General features: G+C 42.1%; 1 protein-coding gene across 2 annotated transcripts in view; it reads left to right on the top strand.

The window, feature by feature from the left end:
• Positions 1 to 25,512, top strand: part of PCMTD1 (protein-L-isoaspartate (D-aspartate) O-methyltransferase domain containing 1) — a 63,412-nt gene that overhangs the window by 26,803 nt on the left and 11,097 nt on the right. For both annotated transcript variants that reach the window (XM_069731330.1, XM_069731329.1), the window contains exons 2-4: positions 1,605 to 2,036; positions 15,621 to 15,723; positions 19,645 to 19,816. In XM_069731330.1, the coding sequence (XP_069587431.1) occupies positions 1,730 to 2,036; positions 15,621 to 15,723; positions 19,645 to 19,816 (582 nt within the window). In that variant the 5' untranslated portion in view covers positions 1,605 to 1,729. The remainder of the gene's footprint in view (positions 1 to 1,604; positions 2,037 to 15,620; positions 15,724 to 19,644; positions 19,817 to 25,512) is intronic.

Below are 25,512 nucleotides of genomic sequence, written 5' to 3'. Positions count from 1 at the left end.
AAATTGCTCCGCACCCACCCTATAAGACAACCCCCGACTTTTGAGAAGATTTTATATTTTAACTGGAAAAGTCGGGGGTCGTCTTATACGGCCAGTCGTCTTATAAGCCGGAAAATATGGTAATTTGAAAACTTTTAGTTTAACATGGTTCTTTGGTTGTTAGAAAAGGGTCTTGTTTCTGTTATTTCACACCCATGACAGGGCCACCACGATACAGCGCTGTATTATCTATTTCCTAATATCTTTAATCCATCACACTTATTCCCTTACTCCCACTTTCATGGTCCAAGATTGTATGACGGCAAATAGGAAATAAAATATTTGTTGTATGATTACTGTCTTAATTCTTTTTGCCAAGATATATCTGCATCTCCCTCCTTCCACCATACAACGGTATCCAACAAAAAAACATGCACTACTCAGACAAACCCTTCTCAATTGCTATGTTCCTCTTGGTAAAATAAAAACTGCTTATATATCGGCACCAAGGCTCATGTGATGTTGTTCGGCCACATAAGCCCTTCAGCCAATCGGCGGCCACTTAACTTTCACTTTCTTTGGACATAACTGACATTCGGCGGATGTCAGAGAGCGACTGCTGCTCTCTTTCTCCAAATATCAATTTTGTCAAAAGGAACTGAGAGTGAAGAGGCTGTTGATTGGCTGCAGGGCTTATGTGGCAAACATTAGTGTCAGGGCTCAATAGTATTTCTATGGACATGTCTCCCTATATGCTGCCACACAGTGATGGTTGCTTCCTGCGTGTGCTGCCACACAGTGATGGTTGCTTCCCACTTGTGCTGCCACACAGTGATGGTTGCCTCCTGCGTGTGCTGCCACACAGTGATGGTTGCCTCCTGCATGTGCTGCCACACAGTGATGGTTGCCTCCTGCGTGTGCTGCCACACGGTGATGGTTGCTTCCTGCGTGTGCTGCCACACAGTGATGGTTGCTTCCCACTTGTGCTGCCACACAGTGATGGTTGCCTCCTGCGTGTGCTGCCACACAGTGATGGTTGCCTCCTGCGTGTGCTTCCACACAGTGATGGTTGCCTCCTGCGTGTGCTGCCACACAGTGATGGTTGCCTCCTGCGTGTGCTGCCACACAGTGATGGTTGCCTCCTGCGTGTGCTGCCACACAGTGATGGTTGCCTCCTGCGTGTGCTGCCACACAGTGATGGTTGCCTCCTGCATGTGCTGCCACACAGTGATGGTTGCCTCCTGCGTGTGCTGCCACACAGTGATGGTTGCCTCCTGCATGTGCTGCCACACAGTGATGGTTGCCTCCTGCGTGTGCTGCCACACACTGGTAATAGTGATTTCCTCCTCATACTGTTGTGGACTGACTTACTGATCACATTGATGGCATATCGTTTGAGAATAGAGATGCAACTTTTCTTTTCTCTAGGATACAATGTGTCCGTTAAGGATACAAAACATCAAGCTTGTATACAAATCTATATGTAATTGTTCTCACTTATAATAGACTTTGTAATATTCGTGATGTGTATTTTTAGTATTCCGTTGAATATCCATTCTGTCATTTGCTGCTGTTCTATTTTTGACTGTGAAATCCAATCCCTCTGCATTTTGTTTCTTCTCCAGGAAACTTGTACAGTAGGTGCACTGATGACCTGCGAGAACTGAGCTCACACGTGGGTGATCTGCTCACACTTTCTTCTGTGCTTGGCGAATGTCTTACCAAATAATATAAACGCAATTGATAGAACATGGGAGGAGCGGTAAGTGCTGGGGAAGACAATGATGATTTGATTGATAACCTAAAGGAAGCACAGTACATACGCACTGAAAAAGTAGAACAAGCCTTCAGAGCAATTGACCGAGGGGAATATTACTTGGAAGGATACAGGGACAATGCCTATAAGGACTTGGCATGGAAGCATGGCAACATCCACTTGTCTGCACCTTGCATCTATTCAGAAGTTATGGAGGCATTAAAGCTACAACCAGGATTGTCTTTTCTTAATCTTGGAAGTGGAACTGGATACTTAAGTACAATGGTTGGCTTAATTTTAGGTAAACCATTTTTTTTTTCCGATTTAATAAATGCATTACAGGAATACTGTTATAATTGCGATTTGTCTTCAGGATACCATATACCAGGAGTGGACACAAAAGAGTTACCTTCGCAAGAACAATATATGAGTCCTTTGACTTCCAATGGCTCCTCATAATGTACAGTTCAACCTGCCTTAAAGGTTGTATTGCCCCCCATATGTCTTGGGTCCACATTTGGCTGCACGAGTTGCACCAATAGTTTGTCTTCCCTTTCTAAATACAGCTGTAACATGTTTACTACAAGCCACAAAAATATAATTTAACTATGGCTGCTGATGGAGGAACACGATTAAACCATCATCTTCCTCCAATTGTAAAACGCCTCAGTGTAAAGCTGCTTTTCTATTGGAGGAAGCTGAAGGACAGGTCTGGTCACTGCTCCTCGACCAGTAGTGCATGTATGTATGTATGTATGTATATATGTGTGTGTGTGTGTGTGTGTATATATATATATATATATATATATATATATATATATATATATATATATATATATATATATATATATATATATATATATATATATATATATATATATATATCTATATCTCGCTTTCTGTCTGTCACGGATATTCATTGGTCACGGCCTCTGTCTGTCATGGAAATCCAGGTCGTTGATTGGTTGTGGCAAAACGCCCACGACCATTCAGCGACGGGCACAGTCTGCCGGCAAAATGGCCGCTCTTTCCTCCCCGCAGTCAGTGCCCACTCCATACTCCCCTCCAGTCAGCCCTCACACAGGGTTAATGGCAGCGTTAATGGACCGCGGTGTAACGCACTCCATTAATGCAGCTATTAACCCTGTGTGACCAACTTTTCATTATTTATGCTGCGTATGCAGCATCAATAGTAAAACGATCTAATGTTAAAAATAATAATAATAATAAAAAAAAATGTTATTCTCACCCTCTGACGTGCGCGCTGTCCTCGGCAGTGCAAGGGGCAGGTTCCGGTTCCAAAGATGCTATGCGAGAAGGACCTTCCATGACGTCATGTGACCGCGACGTCATTACAGGTCCTGCGCTCATACCAACCCTGGGACCGGAAGCTGCCGCGTGCACTGCACACAGGTGCCAGGACTACAAGGGGCCTTCCGAATGTGATTTTTATTTTAAGTCTTTTTTAACCACGCATATAGTGCCCACATTGCTATATACTATGTGGGCTGTGTTATATACTACATGGCTGCTATGTACTACGTGGGCAGTGTTATATACTACATGGCTGCTATATACTACGTGGGCAGTGTTATATACTGTGTGGGCTGCGTTTTATACTACATGGCTGCTATATACTACGTGGGCAGTGTTATATACTATGTGGGCAATGTTATATACTGCGTGGCCTGTATTAACGCATCGGGTATTCAAGAATATGTCATGGCCTGTGCAATATACTATGTGGCTGCTACATACATAAATACATATTCTAGAATACCCGATGTGTTAGAATCGGGCCACCATCTAAATATATATATATATATTTAGATGGTGGCCCGATTCTAACACATCGGGTATTCTAGAATATGTATTTATGTATGTAGCAGCCACATAGTATATAGCACAGGCCATGTGGCTGCTACATACATAAATACATATTCTAGAATACCCGATGTGTTAGAATCGGGCCACCATCTAAATATATATATATATATATTTAGATGGTGGCCCGATTCTAACACATCGGGTATTCTAGAATATGTATTTATGTATGTAGCAGCCACATAGTATATAGCACAGGCCATGTAGTATATAGCAGACAGATACTACGTGGCCTGTGCTATATACTATGTGGCTGCTATATACATACATATTGTAGAATACCTGATGCATTAATACAGGCCACGCAGTATAGAACACAGCCACGTACTATATAGCACAGCCCACACAGTATATAGCAGCCACATAGTATATAACACTGCCCACACAGTATATAACAGTGGCCACGTAATATATAGCACAGCCCACGCAGTACATAACACAGCCCACATAGTATATAACACTGCCTATGTAGTATATAGTAGCCATGCGGTATCTAACACAGCCCACATAGTATACAGCAGTGTGGGCACCATATCCCTGTTAAAAAAAAAAAAAAAAAAATTAAAATCAAAAACAGTTATATACTCACCCCCTGGGATCCATGTTAAAAATAATAAAAAAAACTAAACCTGCTATTCTCACCCTCCGTCGTCCAACGATGCGCTCGCGCCTGCCGCCATCTTCCGTTCCCAGGATGCATTGCGAAATTAGCCAGATGACTTAGCGGTCTCGCTTCTGGGTAATTTCGCAATGCATCGCTGGGAACGGAAGATGGCGGCAGGCGCGAGCGCATCGTTGGACGACGGAGGGTGAGAATAGCAGGTTTAGTTTTTTTTATTATTTTTAACATTAGATCTTTTTACTATTGATGCCGCATAGGCAGCATCAATAGTAAAAAGTTGGGGACACACAGGGTTAATAGCAGCGGTTACGGAGTGCGTTACCCGCGGCATAACGCGGTCTGTTACCGCCGGCATTAACCCTGTGTGAGCGGTGACTGGAGGGGAGTATGCGGGCGCCGGGCACTGACTGTGGGGGGGAAGGAGCGGCCATGTTGCCGCCGGACTGTGCCCGTCGCTGATTGGTCGTGGGCGTTTTGCCACGACCAATCAGCGACTTAGATTTCCATGACAGACAAAGGCCGCGACCAATGAATATCCGTGACAGAAAGACAGACAGAGTGAAGTGACCCTTAGACAATTATATAGTAGATATATAGAGAAGTGCTGGTCAGTGTGTAAGGAAAGCAGCATACGCGTGAAATGACCAACCGTTTTTAAGCCTTTATTCATACCATGTTTGCATAATGTACATTTGCGCATGTGTGTATTCCTCGAGACAGCAGAATAATTAGCACAAGGCAAACTAGACACCTTCAGAGTTCTTGTGGAGCTCATGTGTTTTGTGGCAGGCAAGTATCCCTTAAGTCCTATGAGTATTGTGAGGGGCTTCAAAAATCAGATGCATTAAAATCTGTGGAATTTGGAGGTCCAGTCATCTCTTCAAACAATTTCTGAACAATTTATTAAAATGTGATTGTGTAATATTAGGCAGTGATGCTCTCATGCACTAGGACTTCATCAATGTATAAGTGCAGTGTGTCGTATGTGTCAAAGTAACATACACGTCAATACTAGGCTTTAAAATTTCCCAGCAGAACATTGCTCAGATCATGACACTATGATCATGACACTATGCTTTAGGCTTGCCTTCTTCACCATAGTTAAACTCTGGTGCCATTTCTTCTCAGGGTAAGTGACATACAGGCACCTTGCCGTCCACATGATGTAATTGTGATTCTTGAGACAAGGCCACCTTAATCCATTGCTCCATGATCCAGTTTTGATGCTTGTAGTTTCTTTGACAGTTTTGCTCCTATACAACCCATATGCAGCAACTTAATCTGGTGCTTTCCTTCCATAGTAGGCATTACATTTTTCCGCCAACAGCTTTTCAGTGGGATCAGAATGCCTAGCTCTTTCTAATGACTAAAGACTAGGGCACCCAAACCTTGTTGTCCTAACTTTGGAAAACTTTTTTGTATTTACTAATTGGGGCATTTGAGGAATTCTCCACAAGACCCAAAGCTGCCCCAAGCTAGTTTTCTAGCCATCACTTTTGGCCCTTGTCAGACTTCTTCAGTTTTTTACACTTCCTCTTGTACCTACTTCCATCACAAGACCTTTTATAAACGGTTTTATGCTGCCCACCACAATATATATCTAATAAATGAGTAAATGTTCGAGATGAGTGCATTGATTAATGTGAAAACTAGTTTGTGTCAGTCTTCTAGAAATTCACTGAATCCCATCAAATTTCAACAATTTGCTAGTCACGAAGAGTGAAGCGCCTACAATTTTTTTTACTCATTGAGAAAAATCGCATCAAAAAATGAAGACTCGCCTTGGATATGGCCGGTCAGCTTCCCCATAATTCTTTGCAGCTGTGGCATTACATGGTATAGCACAGCCAATTCGAAAGGACTATCAAAGCCTGTATAAAAGCATGAAATGCAACCGTCATTACGTGGTAACTGGATGGTTAGAAGACCTCAAAGGTTAGCATAGAGATATCTGGTGAAAGCAAAAAAAAATGGAACAAATTGGAAGATTAGTGTGTAAAGAAAAAGAATGATGCATTCAATACTTGGGGTGAGAGGGATAAGAGAGGTGGCAGTGATTTTTGGCATTCAAGCAGAAGCTGGCCATCAATATTGCTGAAAAAACCCAAACATATAACTCTTTGCTTCACAAAGTGTATCAAGAAAAATCTATGGTAAAAGAAAAAGTGGCAATGGATGTGGTAATGTAAATGAAAAGACAACCTATGCCATGTTATCTGTCAAGAAGATGAGAGCAGGCAGACCTCCACTGGCACCAGTCATCCAGGCAGTAGTACTGCCAAACCTAGGTCACAATTTTTCTTTGTCAAAGCGTATTAGTGGGTAGGCGATGGCAGACAATATGGACTTATATAGCATATTATTCATCTCTGTCACATCAGGGTGATGTTACTACAAGCTAGCATCACTTTGTCTGTGTTCTGCACATTTGCATGTTCTGCTGCCATAATAGTGAGAAACTGATGTCCAGCCAAAAGATCTTAATGGAGCAGATCTGCTTCTTCGGCATTCAGCTCGGGAGCTGCAGATGCTAGAAGTGATAGTGGTGGTGAGGCTCAACAGTAATTGAAAGCTGTGGGGATGGCAAGTCTCAAATGTGGTTATCTCCGGCGTGGGAATTCTTTTCCACGTTGATGGCCAACTGGTCTTCTACAGCGCTTCTGCACTGCAAAAGGAAAATGTGTATTGGACGTCCCAGCATAATTCTACTAGAAAATAATGTTTTCCAGTTCACCAACTGACCACACCATTGGAGGACATCCTTCTTACCCCCAGTGGGACAGGAACAACAAGCGGTTAAAATAACCCTCCCCACTCCACCCACCAGTGTTTTTCCTGTCCCACTGTGGATAGGAACGGCAAGCTTATCCTCCGACCGTGCTTTGCAGATGGCGGGGATCGGGGGGCCCAGCCTTTCCCTTCCCTGCCACAAGATATCTGCGGCTGATACCTGCGATAGGGGGTCCCTCAGCCTCCCCAGTGTAGTGCTGCTCCTGGGTTCGGATCCATTCCTCCATACTGGGGGCTCTCAGTCCGGGCGCCTGTTTGCTGGGGGGTGTATGCGGGGGCCATCTCCAACACGGCGGCCGATCCCAGCATGCGGCCGCGTCCATTACCGGCGAGCGCTCTCAGCGCGGTAGTCGCTGCTAGCTCCAGGACCAGCGGCCACATCACTTCCAGTTGCGACGAGTGCCGGACAGGGGGATGCCAGCAACAGCGCCGGCCTCGAGAGGTCTTCCAGCACGGTCAGACCGCGTGGGGCGCGGTAAGGAGGGCAGGATCAACCAGGTAAAGAACAATATAAAAATGGGTTATGTGGATTTATGTGCCACTGGCCATCCTGATAATATCACCCGGCTATTGTACCTTTTATAATGGAGGAATCAGCCAGACCTGAGGGGCCAGAGCTATCACAGGGGCAAGTGAGTAGGCTATTCAAAGCCATGCTACAATGCCTCCTGCCTATTCCCTACCCCCCTATTCGGTGATCTCTGTATATTTTAGGGAGAGCCTCCCAACCCCGCACCTGAAAAGAAAAAGGCTGGGAAGAATAAATGTCTCATTTGCGCAGCTAGATTTCCTGAGAACTGGCGGAAATCGCTCTGCAAATCATGCACATCTAAGATCGTCGGCGAAGAACAGACCTCATTATTAACTAATATGAGAGCAATGATACGTCAGGAGGTTCAGGCATCCATCTCGAGCCTGAATCTTCCCCAGACCAGCCAGACAGAACCGCAAACATTGCGGAAAAGACTGAGGGAGTCAAGCCCTTCTTCTGACCAAGAAGATACGCAGGGGTTGGATCAAGAAGAAAGGGAAGAACCATTAGGAAGAGGAAAGAGATATCTATTCTCGTCAGCAGATACGGATAAACTCCTACATGCAGTACGTAACACCATGCAGTTACAGGACACTCAAGAGGAAACCTCAATCCAAGATGAAATGTTTGGCGGTCTGCATGCTCAACTCACAAAAGTTTTCCTGGTTAATAATGATATCCGTTCCATGATATTAGAGGAATGGCAGGAGGCAGAGAAAAGGCTAGTGGTACCTAGAAACTTTAGACTCCGTTTACCTTATAATCCAGATGATATAAAGGTTTGGGATGAGGTTCCTAAGATAGATGTGCCATTAGCAAAAGTGGCAAAGAAGATGGTGATTCCGTTTGAAGACTCCTCCACGTTGAAGGATCCAATGGATCGCAAAGCAGATGGACTGTTGAGGAGAACTTGGGAATACTCGGCTGCAATACGTGCTAATATAGCAGCAACCTCGGTAGCCTGGTCCATGGATGGACAATCTGGAAGAACATCTCAGGGCTAAAACCTCCTAGAGATGTTGTCCTCAAATCCCTACCATTACTAAAGCTGGCAACAGGTTTCATGACGGACGCAAATCTTTATCCAATGCAGCCAGAAGAGCTATCTGGCTAAAGACTTGGTCAGGCGATATTCAGTCAAAAAATAAACTTTTTGGGATTCCATTTTCAGGGGGTAAAGTGTTTGAGCCTATTCTAGACGACATATTAGAAAAAGGCTTAGACAAAAAGAAAGGGTTCCCTGAGGAAAATACTAAAAAATACCAGCCCTTTCGTAGATCCCGGCCTAGTCAGAAGACAGACTACAAGGGGAAAGGGAAGACTGGGAGATAGTCCTATTCCAAGGGTGGAAAAGGTAGAGACTCCATCTACCAGGGTTCAGGTTCAGGGAAACCGAATAAATTACATCAGAGTGGGAGGTCGATTACAAAGGTTTCTGGGGGGTTGGCAGAAAATATCCCAAAAAACCTTGGATTCTGCAGGTGATTGCTCATGGTTACAAATTAAAATTCACAGTCCTCCTCCAGAAAGGTTCGTAGTAACCAGATCTTCTCCCCTCTTAAACTCTCCTATGTGGCCAGACATCCAGGATTTGTTAGAAATAGAAGCAATCATCCCAGTACCCATCTCAGAGAGGCAAGGGCCATTATTCACACCTATTTTCAATTAAAAATTGAGACTCCCGGACGATTATAAATCTGAAACCCCTGAACAAATGGATAAGGTACAGGAGATTCAGGATGGAGTCTATAAAATCCACAATACCTCTCATAGACAAAGACATGGTGATGTGCACCTTGAATCTAAAGAGTGCATACTACCATGTCCCAATACACGCTTGTTACCAGAAATTCCTGAGATTTGCCCTGATGAACAGAGGGGTAGTTTATCACTTTGAATTCAAGTGTCTTCCCTTCGGCCTTGCCTCGGCCCCAAGGATATTTACCAAACTAATGTCAGAAGTAGTCGCCTATCTAAGGAATCAAGGTACTGGTATAGTACCATACCTAGACGACTTTTTGATAATGGCGAGGTCAGAGAAGCTTCTCAAGATTGACCGTGACTTCACACTCTCCATTCTACAATATCTGGGGTGAATTGGGAAAAGTGGGTATGACTACAAGGAACTGAGATGCAGGATCCGTAAACATATCCCTGACATCCATACTGCCAAAGAGGCAATAGTGCGGGAACTTAAAAACATCCTTAATCATTTTCAGGCTGTACATGATTGCCTCTTTGGCAGTATGGATGTCAGGGACATGTTTACGGATCCTGCATCTCAGTTCCTTGTAGTCATACCCACGTAGATCTTATTGTTGGGACAGGCTGCATAACAGATCACTCGACTAGTGCAGCATGTGATCAAATGTGTGATCTTAAAGTAGTAGTACTCTGGGAGTTTTGAAAATCATTGGCAGGTACCATACTAGGACATGCCACACATCGTCCACAAGGGGAACTGCCCCACTTAGGATCGCAAGAGCCAAACATATGTATCAGTTTAAAGCTTTGATGGTGACTATAGGTCTTTGAGATTTTTGGATCTCCTGTTGGAAACTGAAGGATGAGTAGGTAAAGATCTGGACAATGTTGTATCGTACAAAAGGATGGGCCAATATATTCAAGAATATCATACACCCGTTTGTGTCGAGATTGAAAATTACAATTAATCTGAAATGGTTTTTATTTTTGGAATTAAGAGATCCAGTTGCTCTATCCATAGTACGTTTAATACAGAAGATACTGCAGCACTGTTCCCGAAATCTTGCAACTAGATCAGATTCCTGTTGGGTATACCTGGAGCTGTATGGATAGATCCTACATGCCCATAGAAGTTGTCTAGTTGGTATGTACCTGATCAAATGGGAAATATATAAAGAAGTGTGATGGAGCAAGGTATTTGCAATGGTTTTTCATTTTAGTTTTTATTTTCACCTTTTCTTATTTTATTTATCCGTTTTACCATCTTATAAGCATACACGCCAAAAGATGGACGAGTTGCTCCTCTGCATCAAGCATCAAATGTCATTTCTAGATGGCTTCTTTTCAATTGCGACTGGGCACTGTAGTAATCAACAATTCCCAGAACATTGTGGCTGCCCTAAGATATGGCAAAGTTATGCCACGTGCACACGTTGAGTATTTTGTGCGTTTTTTACCTCTTTATTTGTAAGCCAAAATCAGGAGTGGAACAGTAAAATGAAGAGTATAATAGAAACATGTCACCACTTCTACATTTTATTTTTAATTTTTTTACCCACTCCTGGTTTTGGCTTATAACTACTGACCCAAAAACCACCAAATACTGTGTGAGTTTGACCAAATGCATGTTCCCTGCATGACACGTGATCATGCATTTGTTTTACTGAAATACATGTCGGGTTGGCCAAGGAAAATTTCTGTGAATTTCAACGATTATGCAGTGTATCACAACTTCTTGACTTTGCAAATACAATGATTTGCCTTAACACCTTGTTTTCTTGACATTGCAATGCAATAGAATTGAAAATTGCATATGTTGGAGCATAAAACGGTGACTGGTTATGTCATGCAGCTGACCAACTGGAGCTTGGGTTACTTTGAAATCCATCATTGGCAGCTGATGAAAGATGCCCGTCTCCTGCTGCTCTTGGGCAAATCGATTAAGTTTTGTTAGCAGTGACAATTGTTATCCCTCTCATATTTATATTGGAAAAACAACCATATAACAAGGGATGGAGGAATAAAATCATCAGCTACATGTTCATCGCCTGTCTGGGGGTGTTGGGGACCCTCAGGGCCAATGTGAAATGCAGTAGGATTTTGAGGAGGAGTAGCAGCATGTGGATGTAGAGGGGACATTGCGTTATTGTTGGGCATAGGCAGGGGATGAGGCTTACCATTTTAAATAGATGACGCTGGCTATGATGCCCAATTATTGCGTTGGCTGCAAAAAAGGAAGCAACTGAGACCTCTGTCCTACTGGCAAGTATGACAAGCTGAATGTTTGATTGTTCAGCATATTATTGGCATTAACCAAAGGGATAAATATCTGAGAGCCATGCTTTTAGACCCAAGTTATAACGGAAAAACAGGGCTTCTGAAAGGGAGTCTGAATTGTTGTATTAGCCAGATAAGCTGTGTTCCCTGCACCTTTAGTTTGTAGATCAACTTTTGGGGAAAAATTTGACAAAGCTGGCAAATTCAAATATTAAATGATTCACTCATCTCTAGTAAGCATAATAATGTTTTGGTTTTATGGCTGCTGGTCTTTTTCCCCTGGTGCCGGGGTTGTCCTAGGTCAGGTGATTGGATCACCCTTTATTACCCAGCACCTGCCTCCCAGTCCTTTCTGGACAACAGTGTTAATCCGCTAGGGTTCTGGCTTGGTGGCTTGGTGCCTTGTTAACTTTCTGTGTTTGATATTGTGCAGTTCTGGGATCTCTAGTTCTGCCAGTTTTGTTTTTGGTTTTCCATTCATTTCTGCGGCTACCTCTATCTTCCTACTAGGTTACCTTTTTTTTGATCCCAGTCCCTAGATCTTTCAGGGACCCCCTCCCCCCCCCCCCACCTGTAGGTCTTCGTTTGAGTCTAGCCTAAAGGTACCGTCACATTTAGCGACGCTGCAGTGATCTAGACAACGATGCCGATCGCTGCAGCATCGTTGTGTGGTCGCTGGAGAGCTGTCACACAGACAGCTCTCCAGCGACCAACGATCCCGAAGTCCCCGGGTAACCAGGGTAAACATCAGGTTACTAAGCGCAGGGCCGCGCTTAGTAACCCGATGTTTACCCTGGTTACCAGTGTAAATGTAAAAAAAACAAACAGTACATACTTACATTCCTGTCGCGTCCCCTGGCTTTCTGCTTCCCTGCACTGTGTAAGTGCTGGCCGTAAAAGCAGAGCGGTGACGTCACCGCTGTAATTGCTTTACGGCTGGCCGGCGCTGACACAGGATGCAGGAGGAGTGCAGGGAAGCAGAATGCCGGGGGACACCACAGACACCGGAATGTAAGTATGTAGTGTTTTTTTTTTTTTTTTTTTTTTTACATTTACACTGGTAACCAGGGTAAACATCAGGTTACTAAGCGCGGCCCTGCGCTTAGTAACCCCATGTTTACCCTGGTTACCAGTGGAGACATCGCTGGATCGGCGTCACACATGCCGATTCAGCGATGTCTGCGGGAGTCCAGCAACGAAATAAAGTTCTGGACTTTCTGCGCCGACCAACGATGGCACAGCAGGATCCAGATCGCTGCTGCGTGTCAAACACAACGATATCGCTAGCGATATCGTTGTGAAGTTGGTCAGTGTGACGGTACCTTAAGGCTGTGTGCACACGATGCAGATTTGGTGCAGAAAAATCTGCTGCAGTTCTGCACTAAATCTGCATCTCCTGGCAGAATCTGCAGGTGCGTTTTTTATGCGTTTTTTATGCGTTTTTTTATGCGTTTTTTATGCGTTTTTTGAGCACAAATCTGCACAAAAAACGCACAAAAAACGCACAAAAAACGCATGAAAAACGCATCAAAAACGCACCTGCAGATTTCTATTATGGAGGGGTGCAGAAACGCTGCAGAACTGCACAAAAGAAGTGACAGGCACTTCTTTGAAATCTGCAGCGTTTCTGTGCAGATTTTTCTGCACCATGTGCACAGCTTTTTTTTTTTCACATTGATTTACATTGTACTGTGATAACAGTGCAGTTCTGCAGCGTTTCTGCTGCAGAAAAATCTGCTGCAGTTCTGCACTAAATCTGCATCGTGTGCACATACCCTAAGAAACGTCGGTGGGACTATTCGCAGAGAATAGGTCGCCCACTCCATCGTAGGGTTTCAGCCTAGTACAGGGTCAGCTTTTCCCCTTTCTACCCTAGTTCTGAGATGCAGATCCATAACAAAATGTTTCTCTTTGAGATGTATTTCTTTGTACTATTTTGTGTTCGGATTGCTGAATATTTTTCAACAAAAGCTGTGTAACATTTTATTTATTGTTAAAAGAATGTTGTAAAATACATGACTGTTTTTAAATGGCTAACATTTACATTTCCAAACTCCCTGTCCATTCTTGAAAATACGTGTATTCATCCTTTCACTAAAACGGTCTGCCAAGATTTTGGACTTGAATTTTTATTTGTTTTTGTTTGTTTTGAAGGGATACTGCTTTCTTTGTAAGAGACATATATACATCCAACAATTCATCTAAATTACAGATATCGGTAAAAGGATTTTCCAATTGCTTTGACATCACCCCTGAGCCCAATGTTTGGCTGCAGTAGTCACGTGCACTGTTGGCATGTTATCACCACTGCAATCCGTCAGAAAAGCACAGAGCAGTGCGGAAGACGAACCCGTGGTCCTCAGGAGGTTGAATAGCTTTGATTTTATAATCTTTCAATATCACATTCCAATTGGCATAAAAACTTTAAAACCTAAATCTTCTTAAAGGGTAAATGATATGTAAGTTATATACATTATGCAAGGAAGTATGTAGTCCATCAACTATAGCAATATTGCAGCTCTGATACTGGATGATGTCAGAACATGTCAACCCTTCACACTAAAACTCCCTGAAGACACTGTGCGAGTTCAGACCCAGTCTCCCCAAATGACTCCAAATGTCTCATCTCCACTGACGTGCGCACATCACTGATGAGTGTGTGGGCAACATATTAGATCCTGCCAGGATTTCTGGGCAAGATTTTTGCATTAAATAACAGGAACATTACAACATGTTTAGATAAATGATTAATCTACATGATTTACAATTCATAACCTTTAGTTTGTATTTGTTACCACGTGATAATTAACCACTCACACGTTTATCACAAGATAAATCCCATGCTCCTGTTTCCCCCTCATGACCCCCAAGCATAAGTAAACACACAGGTTCATACACTTATATTCACTCACATGTTATACACACAGCCAGACAGATGTTGGTACATATTGTATGCACCCAGAGAAACGTGGGCAGAGTTACACATGTATATAATATATATTTATTCACCAATAGCTCTGGATGGAGCTACAGTTCCTGCCTGTATCCTCATGTGTAGCCAGGAGCAGAGAACATGGAGCTCGGAAGCCTCCAACTGTTTGCAGTTGGCCCAGCACTGCTCTTTTATCCTTGCCCACTCTTTCTATTCTGTTCCAATGCCCGCTCTCAGCACTAGCTGCTGATGCTGTTACCACCTGCCTGCCCCCAACACACGTCAGTCACCTGGTGAAGAGCACAAGTGATCAGGTGACTCCTGAGAAATCCAGAAGAGTTGACATGATAGACACCGAGCAGTACTGCTGCATAATGTCCTCAATGCTACTGGTACTTCTGAACATGTGCTACAGAGACAGGAAAGCAAGAAATTCATATGTCTCTGTGTGTGCACTGAAGAGTAGACAATATAGCAGTAATTCTCCACCCACTAGCTCAGAGAGAACTGAAAATTAGAGATTGAGCCTGCAAAAAGAGAAAGTTGGTGAAATATGCAGGATAAATCGAAAGATGTCCAGCATTGATGTTGTTCCTAATGTAAACCCACAAAACTGTTTATTTTGAAAAGTCACCTAAAACCACAGGTACACTAAGTATGGCTAATTCATTTATCTGAGACCTAAAACTCCTCAATAAAAAGGTTTTCCATAAATTCTACTTATTTTTACCCCATAATCTCCTACTGGTTAAAAATAACAGTCCTTCCCTTGCTGCAGTGCCGTATGTTCATCATTGACCTTAGTCTTTGTTGACAAGCTGCAGTAGTGACCTCACAATTAAAGCGTACATGTCTGCTGCAGTCAATCTCAGGGCTCAAGGGTCTTGCCAATTATCTCCGCATGACCATTGCAGCCTGTCAACAAAAACTGGAGGCAATAGTGAAAAGCCTGCATTGGAGCAAGGGAGGAGTGAGTAAAGCTCTGTTTATTTTTTAAGTAGTGGGAGCCTATGAGCTAAAAAAAAATGTATAATTGAAAACTCCTTTCAGAAATCCAACTTTTTAATATTTTTTTTTTAGTCTTTTTATACTTTACTGTATTCTGTTTTTTACCTGTGCTGACCTGCATTTCTTTATACCATAGGTCCATTTGGCATTAATCATGGAGTTGAACTTCATTCTGATGTGGTAGAATATGCCAAGGAAAAATTAGAGGCTTTCATCAAGTTTAGTGACAGTTTTGACAAGTGAGTATAATATATTTATTGACCATACAAATGTATTCCTTGAGATATTGTAACTATTAGAATGATTGAGAATGTACAGGTGCTTCTCACAAAATTAGAATATCATCATAAAGTTAATTTATTTCAGATCTTCAATACAAAAAGTGAAACTCTTATAGAGTGATTACAAACTGATTTATTTCAAGTATTTATTTCTGTTAATGTTGATGATTATGACTTACAGCTAATGAAAACTCAAACGTCATTATTTCACTAAATTAGAACAACTAACAATTACAATAATTAACAAAAAACACCTGCAAAGGCTTCCTAAGTGTTTAAAAAGGTCCCTTAGTCTGTTTCATTTGGCTCCACAATCATGGGCAAGACTGCTGACTTGACAGATGCCCAGAAGGCCATCATTGACACACTTTCCAAAGAGCCTAAACCACAAAAGGTCATTGCTAAAGAAGCTGGCTGTTCACCTAGTGCTTTATCCCAGCATATTAATGGGAAGTTGAGTGTAAGAAAAAAGTGTGGTAGAAAAAGATGCACAAGTAACAAAGATAACCTAACCACAGCCTTGAAAGGATTAAGAAAAGGCTATTCAAAAAATTGGAGATTCACAAGGAGTGGATGGCTCCTGGAGTCATTGCATCAAGAGCCGCCACAGACAGACATATCCGTGACATGGGCTACAAGTGTCGCATTCCTTGTGTCAAGCCACTCATAACCAATAGACAATGCTAGAAGCGTCTTACCTGGGCCAAGGTGAAAAAGAACTGGACTGTTGCTCAGTGGTCCAAGGTGGTGTTTTCAGATGAAAGTAAATTTAGCATTTCATTTGGAAATCAAGGTCCCAGAGTCTAGAGGAAGAGTGGAGAGGAACAAAGTCCAAGCTGCTTGATGTCTAGTGTGAAGTTTCTACAATCAGTTATGGTTTGGGGAGTCATGTCATCTGCTGGTGTAGGCCCACTGTGTTTTATCAAGACCAAAGTCAGCGCAGCCGTCTACCAGGAAATTTTAGAGCACTTCATGCTTCCCTCTGCTGACAAGCAATCAAAGCAACCTGGGCTTCCATAACACGTCAGCAGTACCACAGGCTGATTGCCTCCATGCTATGCTGCATGGATGCAAAAGGAGCCCCGGCCAAGTATTGAGTGCACATTTATTGAACATACATTTCAGTAGGCCAACATTTTACAAGTTTATGACCACTTATAAAATGTGTTCAAAGTGCTGTCCATTGTGTTGCATTGTCAATGCAACACTCTTCTCCGACTCTTGACACATTGATAGCAACACCGCAGAAGAAATGCTAGCACAGGCTTTCAGTGTCCGTTGTTTCAGATGCTGCACATCTCGTATCGTAAGGCAATTGTTTATGCTGTGAAAATACGAGATGTGCAGCATCTGAAACAACGGATACTAAAAGCTTGTGCTATCATTTGTTCTGCAGTGTTGCTACCAATGTGTCAAGAGTCGGAGAAGAGTTTTGCATTGACAATCCAACACAATGGGCAGCACTTTGAACACATTTTATAAGTGGTCATAAACTTGTAAATAGCTCATGAAAGAATAAAGTGATGTTAAAACCAAGCACACCATTGTTTTTCTTGTGAATTTTCAATAAGTTTGATGTGTCACATGACCCTCTTCCCATTGGAAAAAATAAAGTTGGATCCAAAATGGCCGACTTCAAAATGGCCGCCATGGTTGCCACCTATCTTGAAAAGTTTTCCCCTCCCATATACTAATGCGCCGCTAACAGGAAGTTGATATCACCAACCATTCCCATTTTATTTTGGTGTGTATATATACATGTGGAATTATATACTGAACAAAAAAGTGTGGAACAACTGAAATTATGTCTTATATTCTAGGTTCTTCAAAGTAGCCACCTTTTGCTTTGATAACTGCTTTGCACACTCTTGACAGTAGCACTTGCTATCCACTGTGATTTTTTTTTGCAACAGAGTTTTTGGTTTTACTGTGTTTTTTTTGTGTTTTCACATTACTTAACAAGCAAGAATTTATTCATAAATATAACCCCCCCAAATCAGAGAAGTCATGCATTTAAACCAAATCCTTTACTTTGTCAAACAAATGTTTCCAAATAAGTCCCCTCTCAATGCATCAAGCCTTGAACAAAAATGTCAAAATGAGATCCCCTGGGAAGGGGAACAATATCATTAGTTTACTCAACCATTACCTCCACACGATACGAAAAAACTAAAATATACGGTACAATGGGAGGAGGATTTGGGCTTCGCTATGTCGGTGGAGGACTGACAGCGATGGTAGCCATTAAACGTCTCTTGTAGAGATTTCCCTGAAAATTCTCCACAGAACATACCATGTTCCAGCAAAACTTCATAACATTTACCCAAATGTTTCAGGGGATGTAATTTACTAGAAGATATGAAACCTATTTGGTGGACTTGCCCAGTAGTATCAGATTTGTGGCATTCAGTGAAACTTCTCATTGAACAAATGTTTGGTGGGATAGTCCAATTAGATCCCTCCATCTTCCTCCTGGGGACAAAATACCCTGGATTCTCTAATAACTTACACACAGGTAAACTCTTTATTTATGGCCACCAAAATCCACATAGCAGCAAAGTGGAGGTCCTCTTCACCCTCTGTCTCTAGTAAGAGAGGCTGAATGCTATATGAGTGTATTGAAGCCACCAGAGCTGACAAGTGGGACCCCTTCTTTAAGATATGGAGCCCTTGGGTAGATCTAGATCCGAACCCGAACTAAACCAGGCCTTACGTCTGTCACCCTCATGAGACAAGATCTGTAGGACTTGGAGAAGATGCTCAAACACATTATTAAAGGTTTAATCACATGTCTACAATTGAGCAGACCTTATCATAAATCATATTCCTTCTTTCTCTACCTTAAGTTATACTCCCTGTATGACCTAATTTGAATCTGAAATTCTGACTATTATATGTTGATAGCATTATGAGCAATAGTAGATAGTAAACTGGTGTAAAACACACTGTGGATTACCTGTTTGTCTTCCTTTTGTATTGTCCCCCCTCTTATATTAGTTTTTTCTTAATCCCCCTATGTTAAAATTTGTATTTATTCATTTTTGAAATTTACACATCCCCTGCGTGGGAGAACATACACAAACTGTTGTATACTTTTAATATCTTATTTCTAAATAAAATTCATTGAAACTAAAACACTCCAAAAGACGTCCAGGTAACTTTTGAGCCTTCCCATTGATTGTACAGTAAAGTACAGAGCATCTTATGAGTGGTAAATGCTAAACCAATGGGCTGTCACTTGTTTTTATTTCTAAGTATTTTTAGAAACCTAAAGTGGGTAAAAGATGTTCAAAAGCCTAAACACAGCACGTTGTTTTCCCATTAACTTGCATTTGTTCATTCTTTTGAGCATTTTCAGACTGTTTCCTTGGTGGAATCTGCCTGAAAAAGAAAATATGTTCACTTTCTTCTAGGGTACATTCACACTTTCAAATTTTCAGCTGTGGATTTTGCAGTTGAAAGATTGCAAATCTACATCAGAATCTGCATTATTTTTTTTCTGTGTGTGTTTGCTTTTTCACAGTGTGTGGGTGAAATTTCTGAAAATCATATTCACCTTGCAAGACCTGTAAGACGTTATAGGATTCGTTTTTGTGAAAAGGGAGGCAGAGAATCCACAACAGCATGGATAGAATGTAACTCTTTCTTGGATTGAGACTTATTAAAGGAGGAGGTTGCATCCTATTTTCTTTCAATTACATTTTTTTGTACATTGCTACAAATTTGTGTCACCAATGCAACAGCACTTGATTTCTAGCCCATATTGAAAAGTGTTTTTCTAATAAATTTCTAATCATTTGTTAGTGATGGCCATACAGGATAATTTTCTATTTCTATATAAAGTCTATACTTAATGATTTATCACATTCTGTTTTTCAGATTTGAGTTTTGTGAGCCTAATTTCGTTGTTGGAAATTGTTTGGAGATCGCATCAGACAGTCCACAATATGATCGGATTTATTGTGGTGCTGGAGTCCAGAAAGACCACGAAAACTACATGAAAATGTTATTGAAAGTTGGCGGAATTTTAGTTATGCCTATTGAAGACCAGGTAATGGCTTTATGTTTATTTTATTTTTTTGTACTTTTCATGTTCTCATATATATATTTTTTTTTTTTAGTGTGCATATAGAAAGATATACCATATTTTCCGGCGTATAAGATGACTTTTTAACCCCTGAAAATCTCAAAAGTCAGGGGTCGTCTTATACGCAGGGTGTCGTGTTATATGGCGTGTGCGGAGCTCTGCGGTCTCCGCATATGTTGCGCGAGCGGTCCCGATGACGAGGTGCCTCACTGTGAAGGTGTAAGTGAATCCTATTACCTCCTTCTTTCACCGCCTGTGCCACTTCACCTCCATCCCCGCGAGATTTGAAGAGAGAAGAGCGGGCCAGACGGGTGAAAGAGAAGGAGCGGCTTCACTTACATCCTCCGAAGACTTGAGCAGCAGAAAAGGGCAGGCCAGATCGGTGAAAGAAGGAGGTAATAGGATACAAGGGCAGGTTTGATTCACTTACACCTTGACAGGGAGACACCTCTTCATCGGGACCGCTCCCTGCACCATATGCGGCGACCGCAGAGCTCTGCACACGCTGTATAAGATGACCCCCGACTTATACTGTGAGTATATCCCAAAAGTCTATATTTTAAATGGAAAAGTTGGGGGTCGTCTTACACGCTGGAAAATACGGTACTACTAAGTTTTATTGCTGCTACAATTCTAATCACCCTTGGGTTTGTGTGAATTTTGTGCATTTCTTTCCTTTTACGGCTCAGTCAGCCTGCCATATAAATCGGCTGAGATCGGAACGCAATGTTCTGACTGGCCACAGCTCTCCCAACCAGAGTTTGACAAGTTCATTTATTTTATGCAGCTTTCACACTCTGGTCAGGAGAGACATCGTCAGTTCACGCATTACGTTCTGATCTCTCTCCTGTTTATATACGGCCTCCTGACTATGCCTTTATGATGTGAGAAGATAATAAGTGGTTTCCTATACAAGTTTATTAAGGTGTAATATATATGTTTACAACTTTACAGAAGGTTTTCATTCCTGTTTCCTTAGTGTAACCTTGCTTTGTTAGTTACTAATATAATTGATGGTTTAGTTTAAAGGGGTTATTGCGCAAATTGATAGTCATTAATATCAAAGTCACTGGCGTAATTGCACTTTGTTATTTTAACCATATCAATGCAAAAAAAATGCAACTTTTCAGTTTACTTTTCATCCTTATCTTGCTCTTCTACAATTATGGTCTCTTTTTATCCTATGGTCACCAGCTTGTCCCATGTGACCAGAAAGCAGCAGAATTTTCAAGGAGTGCATTAGTCAGCTTCTGCTAACTTCTTATCGCCTGTCTTCCTACACTGACTCCACCTTTCTCTCTCTCACACACACACACACACACACACACACACACACACACACACACACACACACACACACACACACACACACACTCGTTACACCTACTGACCATGCTCCATTTCTCTGCTCATTGCACATGCTGTCAGCGTCTACTACTGACCATATCGATCAAACCCTAAAAGTGGGCCTACACTTCGATCACCAGAAAAAAACAGTCTGCGGCACTATTACAGATGAAATGTAATGAAATATCTTGCAAATACACTTATTTTTTCACACCATGATCATGGGTTATTACCAAAATCATTGATTTTCAGCTATTGTGGTGTCCCCTTCAAGGCTTTCTTTATTCTTTGCCATTAGATTCCTCCTCCAGTAGTACTAATGCGGTCAAGCATGCTCAGATGCAACTAATGGCCCTGTCTAATCAAACATATGACAGCCTGGTTGTAGCACAGTTGAGCTATGCTATGCTGAAGATCTCACTGCCATTAGCCACATTTGCACCAAATGACCCTGTCTAGTAAATCGTCCTCGAGACTCTTACAACCTCCTTATTTTCCTGACAGCTGTGCTGTACCACAGCTAACCTTTGCTCTGCAAATACGGATTCGCATAATCGTGCTCTAAAAATACCCATGAACCACCAATGAATTGTGAAGTTTATAAAAAGTACATTGGCCAAATATTGGGTCACAGTCGCTACATTCAAACCTATCAATGGCCATCTCGTCTATATACATAATTTCCCATGTTAAGATCTAACTATCTCTCTCTGGACACACAGAGGAGGGCCGATGGAGGGTCCTGCAGCACTAAAGAGAAGAAATGTGCTACTGAGAAATATAATTTTAAGGCCGGCTTCACACTTGCGAGTTTTACGGACGTAAGAGCGCAGAAACTACGTCCGTAAAACTCGCAAAAAATACGGCACAATTATTCTCTATGCCCCTGCTCCTATCTGCCGTATTTTACTGATCAGTATTATACGGCTTTCTACGGCCGTACAAAATCGCAGCATGCTGCGTTTGTCACCGTACTGCGCAAGAAATACGCCAATGAAAGTCTATGGAAGCGTGAAAAATACGGATTTCACACGGACAAGCAGTGTGACTTGCGAGAAATACGCAGCGCTGTTAGAGAGAAAAGCCGGTAATTCAGTGCGGTGTACAGTAAAATCACACTGACAGCTTACAGTCCAATAGGTAGAATAAATGTGTACACATAGAATAGATATATATATATATATATATATATATATATATATATATATATATATATATAATGTGTCAGTGAGACACATATATGTATATATATTACTATTTATTCCAGCGCTATACAGCTTGAAAGCCGGTAATTCAATTACCGGCTTTTTCTTTCTCCTTCCTAAAACCCGACATGATTTGAGACATGGTTTACATACAGTAAACCATGTCTTCTCTCCATTTTTTTTGCAGATTCCACACTACTAATGTCAGTAGTGTGTATCTGCAAAATTTGGCCGTTCTAGCTCTTAAAATAAAGGGTTAAATGGCGGAAAAAATTGGCGTGGGCTCCCGCGCAATTTTCTCCGCCAGAGTAGTAAAGCCAGTGACTGAGGGCAGATATTAATAGCCTGGAGAGGGTCCATGGTTATTGGGCCCCCCCGGCTAAAAATATCTGCCCCCAGCCACCCCAGAAAAGGCACATCTGGAAGATGCGCCTATTCTGGCACTTGGCCACTCTCTTCCCATTCCCGTGTAGCGGTGGGATATGGGGTAATGAAGGGTTAATGCCACCTTGCTATTGTAAGGTGACATTAAGCCTAATTAATAATGGAGAGGCGTCAATTATAACACCTATCCATTATTAATCCAATTGAATGAAAGGGTTAAATAAAACACAAACACATTATTTAAAATTATTTTAATGAAATAAAAACAATGGTTGTTGGAGTATTTTATTCTACGCCCAATCCAATCACTGAAGACCCTCGTTCTGTGAAAGAAAAAACATAATAAACCAACAATATACTTACCCTCCGCAGATCTGTAACGTCCAACGATGTAAATCCTTCTGAAGGGGTTAAAACATTTTGCAGCAAGGAGCTTTGCTAATGCAGGCTGCTCCTCGCTGCAAAACCCCGGGGAATGAGTCTAAATATAGATCAATGAGCTATATTTAGCTTCATTTGCGCTGAGGCGCCCTCTGCTGGATGTTCATAGATCGTGGGAAATTTCCTAGAAAGCTCCCAGGCTTTCTAGGCAAGTTCCCACGATCTATGAACATCCAGCAGAGGGCGCCTCACCGCAAATGAAGCTAAATATAGCTCATTGATCTATATTTAGACTGATTCCCCGGGGTTTTGCAGCGAGGAGCAGCCTGCATTAGCAAAGCTCCTTGCTGCAAAATGTTTTAACCCCTTCAGAAGGATTTACATCGTTGGACGTTACAGATCTGCGGAGGGTAAGTATATTGTTGGTTTATTATGTTTTTTCTTTCACAGAACGAGGGTCTTCAGTGATTGGATTGGGCGTAGAATAAAATACTCCAACAACCATTGTTTTTATTTCATTAAAATAATTTTAAATAATGTGTTTGTGTTTTATTTAACCCTTTCATTCAATTGGATTAATAATGGATAGGTGTCATAATTGACGCCTCTCCATTATTAATTAGGCTTAATGTCACCTTACAATAGCAAGGTGGCATTAACCCTTCATTACCCCATATCCCACCGCTACACGGGAATGGGAAGAGAGTGGCCAAGTGCCAGAATAGGCGCATCTTCCAGATGTGCCTTTTCTGGGGTGGCTGGGGGCAGATATTTTTAGCCAGGGGGGAGCCAATAACCATGGACCCTCTCCAGGCTATTAATATCTGCCCTCAGTCACTGGCTTTACTACTCTGGCGGAGAAAATTGCGCGGGAGCCCACGCCAATTTTTTCCGCCATTTAACCCTTTATTTTAAGAGCTAGAACGGCCAAATTTTGCAGATACACACTACTGACATTAGTAGTGTGGAATCTGCAAAAAAAATGGAGAGAAGACATGGTTTACTGTATGTAAACCATGTCTCAAATCATGTCGGGTTTTAGGAAGGAGAAAGAAAAAGCCGGTAATTGAATTACCGGCTTTCAAGCTGTATAGCGCTGGAATAAATATTAATATACAGTGGGGCAAAAAAGTATTTAGTCAGTCAGCAATAGTGCAAGTTCCACCACTTAAAAAGATGAGGCGTCTGTAATTTACATTATAGGTAGACCTCAACTATGGGAGACAAACTGAGAAAAAAAAATCCAGAAAATCACATTGTCTGTTTTTTTTATCATTTTTTTTGCATATTATGGTGGAAAATAAGTATTTGGTCAGAAACAAACAATCAAGATTTCTGGCTCTCACAGACCTGTAACTTCTTCTTTAAGAGTCTCCTCTTTCCTCCACTCATTACCTGTAGTAATGGCACCTGTTTAAACTTGTTATCAGTATAAAAAGACACCTGTGCACACCCTCAAACAGTCTGACTCCAAACTCCACTATGGTGAAGACCAAAGAGCTGTCAAAGGACACCAGAAACAAAATTGTAGCCCTGCACCAGGCAGGGAAGACTGAATCTGCAATAGCCAACCAGCTTGGAGTGAAGAAATCAACAGTGGGAGCAATAATTAGAAAATGGAAGACGTACAAGACCACTGATAATCTCCCTCGATCTGGGGCTCCACGCAAAATCCCACCCCGTGGGGTCAGAATGATCACAAGAACGGTGAGCAAAAATCCCAGAACCATGTGGGGGGACCTAGTGAATGAACCGCAGAGAGCTGGGACCAATGTAACAAGGCCTACCATAAGTAACACACTACGCCACCATGGACTCAGATCCTGCAGTGCCAGACGTGTCCCACTGCTTAAGCCAGTACATGTCCGGGCCCGTCTGAAGTTTGCTAGAGAGCATTTGGATGATCCAGAGGAGTTTTGGGAGAATGTCCTATGGTCTGATGAAACCAAACTGGAACTGTTTGGTAGAAACACAACTTGTCGTGTTTGGAGGAAAAAGAATACTGAGTTGCATCCATCAAACACCATACCTACTGTAAAGCATGGTGGTGGAAACATCATGCTTTGGGGCTGTTTCTCTGCAAAGGGGCCAGGACGACTGATCCGGGTACATGAAAGAATGAATGGGGCCATGTATCGTGAGATTTTGAGTGCAAACCTCCTTCCATCAGCAAGGGCATTGAAGATGAAACATGGCTGGGTCTTTCAACATGACAATGATCCAAAGCACACCGCCAGGGCAACGAAGGAGTGGCTTCGTAAGAAGCATTTCAAGGTCCTGGAGTGGCCTAGCCAGTCTCCAGATCTCAACCCTATAGAAAACCTTTGGAGGGAGTTGAAAGTC

This window comes from Ranitomeya imitator, chromosome 6, assembly GCF_032444005.1.
Source record: "Ranitomeya imitator isolate aRanImi1 chromosome 6, aRanImi1.pri, whole genome shotgun sequence".
Taxonomy (NCBI): Eukaryota; Metazoa; Chordata; class Amphibia; order Anura; family Dendrobatidae; genus Ranitomeya; species Ranitomeya imitator.
This window is presented reverse-complemented; position numbering and strand designations above follow the sequence as displayed.